General features: G+C 35.3%; 1 protein-coding gene across 1 annotated transcript in view; it reads left to right on the forward strand.

Moving 5' to 3' along the window:
* Positions 1 to 67, forward strand: part of LOC104547124 (synapsin-2-like) — a 115885-nt gene extending 115818 nt beyond the window's left edge. The window contains exon 13 of the mRNA XM_010192703.1: positions 1 to 67. This exon is cut by the window's left edge and continues 87 nt beyond it. Coding sequence (XP_010191005.1) covers positions 1 to 67 — 67 coding nt within the window.
* The last annotated feature ends 332 nt before the right edge of the window (positions 68 to 399 follow it).

The raw sequence follows: 399 nt of genomic DNA on the forward strand, positions 1-399 counted from the left end.
AGATGAAGCAAAAGCTGAAACTATTCGAAACTTGAGGAAATCCTTTGCTAGTCTTTTTTCTGATTAGCCAGCTTCATCTAAAGGCGCCTAGCATATAACCTAAAATCTACATGAATGTTACGTAGGTTTTGTTTTCCCTGTGACAGTACCCTTCTCTACTGTGCTAACTGTTGTATTGAGCAATATGTTAAAACTTACAGAAAAAAAGAAAAAAAAAAGTAAAACAAAGCAGGACTTTGATGGGATACCATTCAGGAACATGTATAAAATTCTATAAAGAAGGACGGGCTCTATTACTAACATAGAAAACCGAATTCTAAGGTCCTTATCCATTGTAATATTGTGGCCTTACTGTGACTGACCTGTATAACCCTATTTGAGACACCTTTGTAGAATTGT

The sequence above is a fragment of the Mesitornis unicolor genome, unplaced genomic scaffold (genome assembly GCF_000695765.1).
Source record: "Mesitornis unicolor isolate BGI_N332 unplaced genomic scaffold, ASM69576v1 scaffold179, whole genome shotgun sequence".
NCBI classification, from domain to species: Eukaryota; Metazoa; Chordata; class Aves; order Mesitornithiformes; family Mesitornithidae; genus Mesitornis; species Mesitornis unicolor.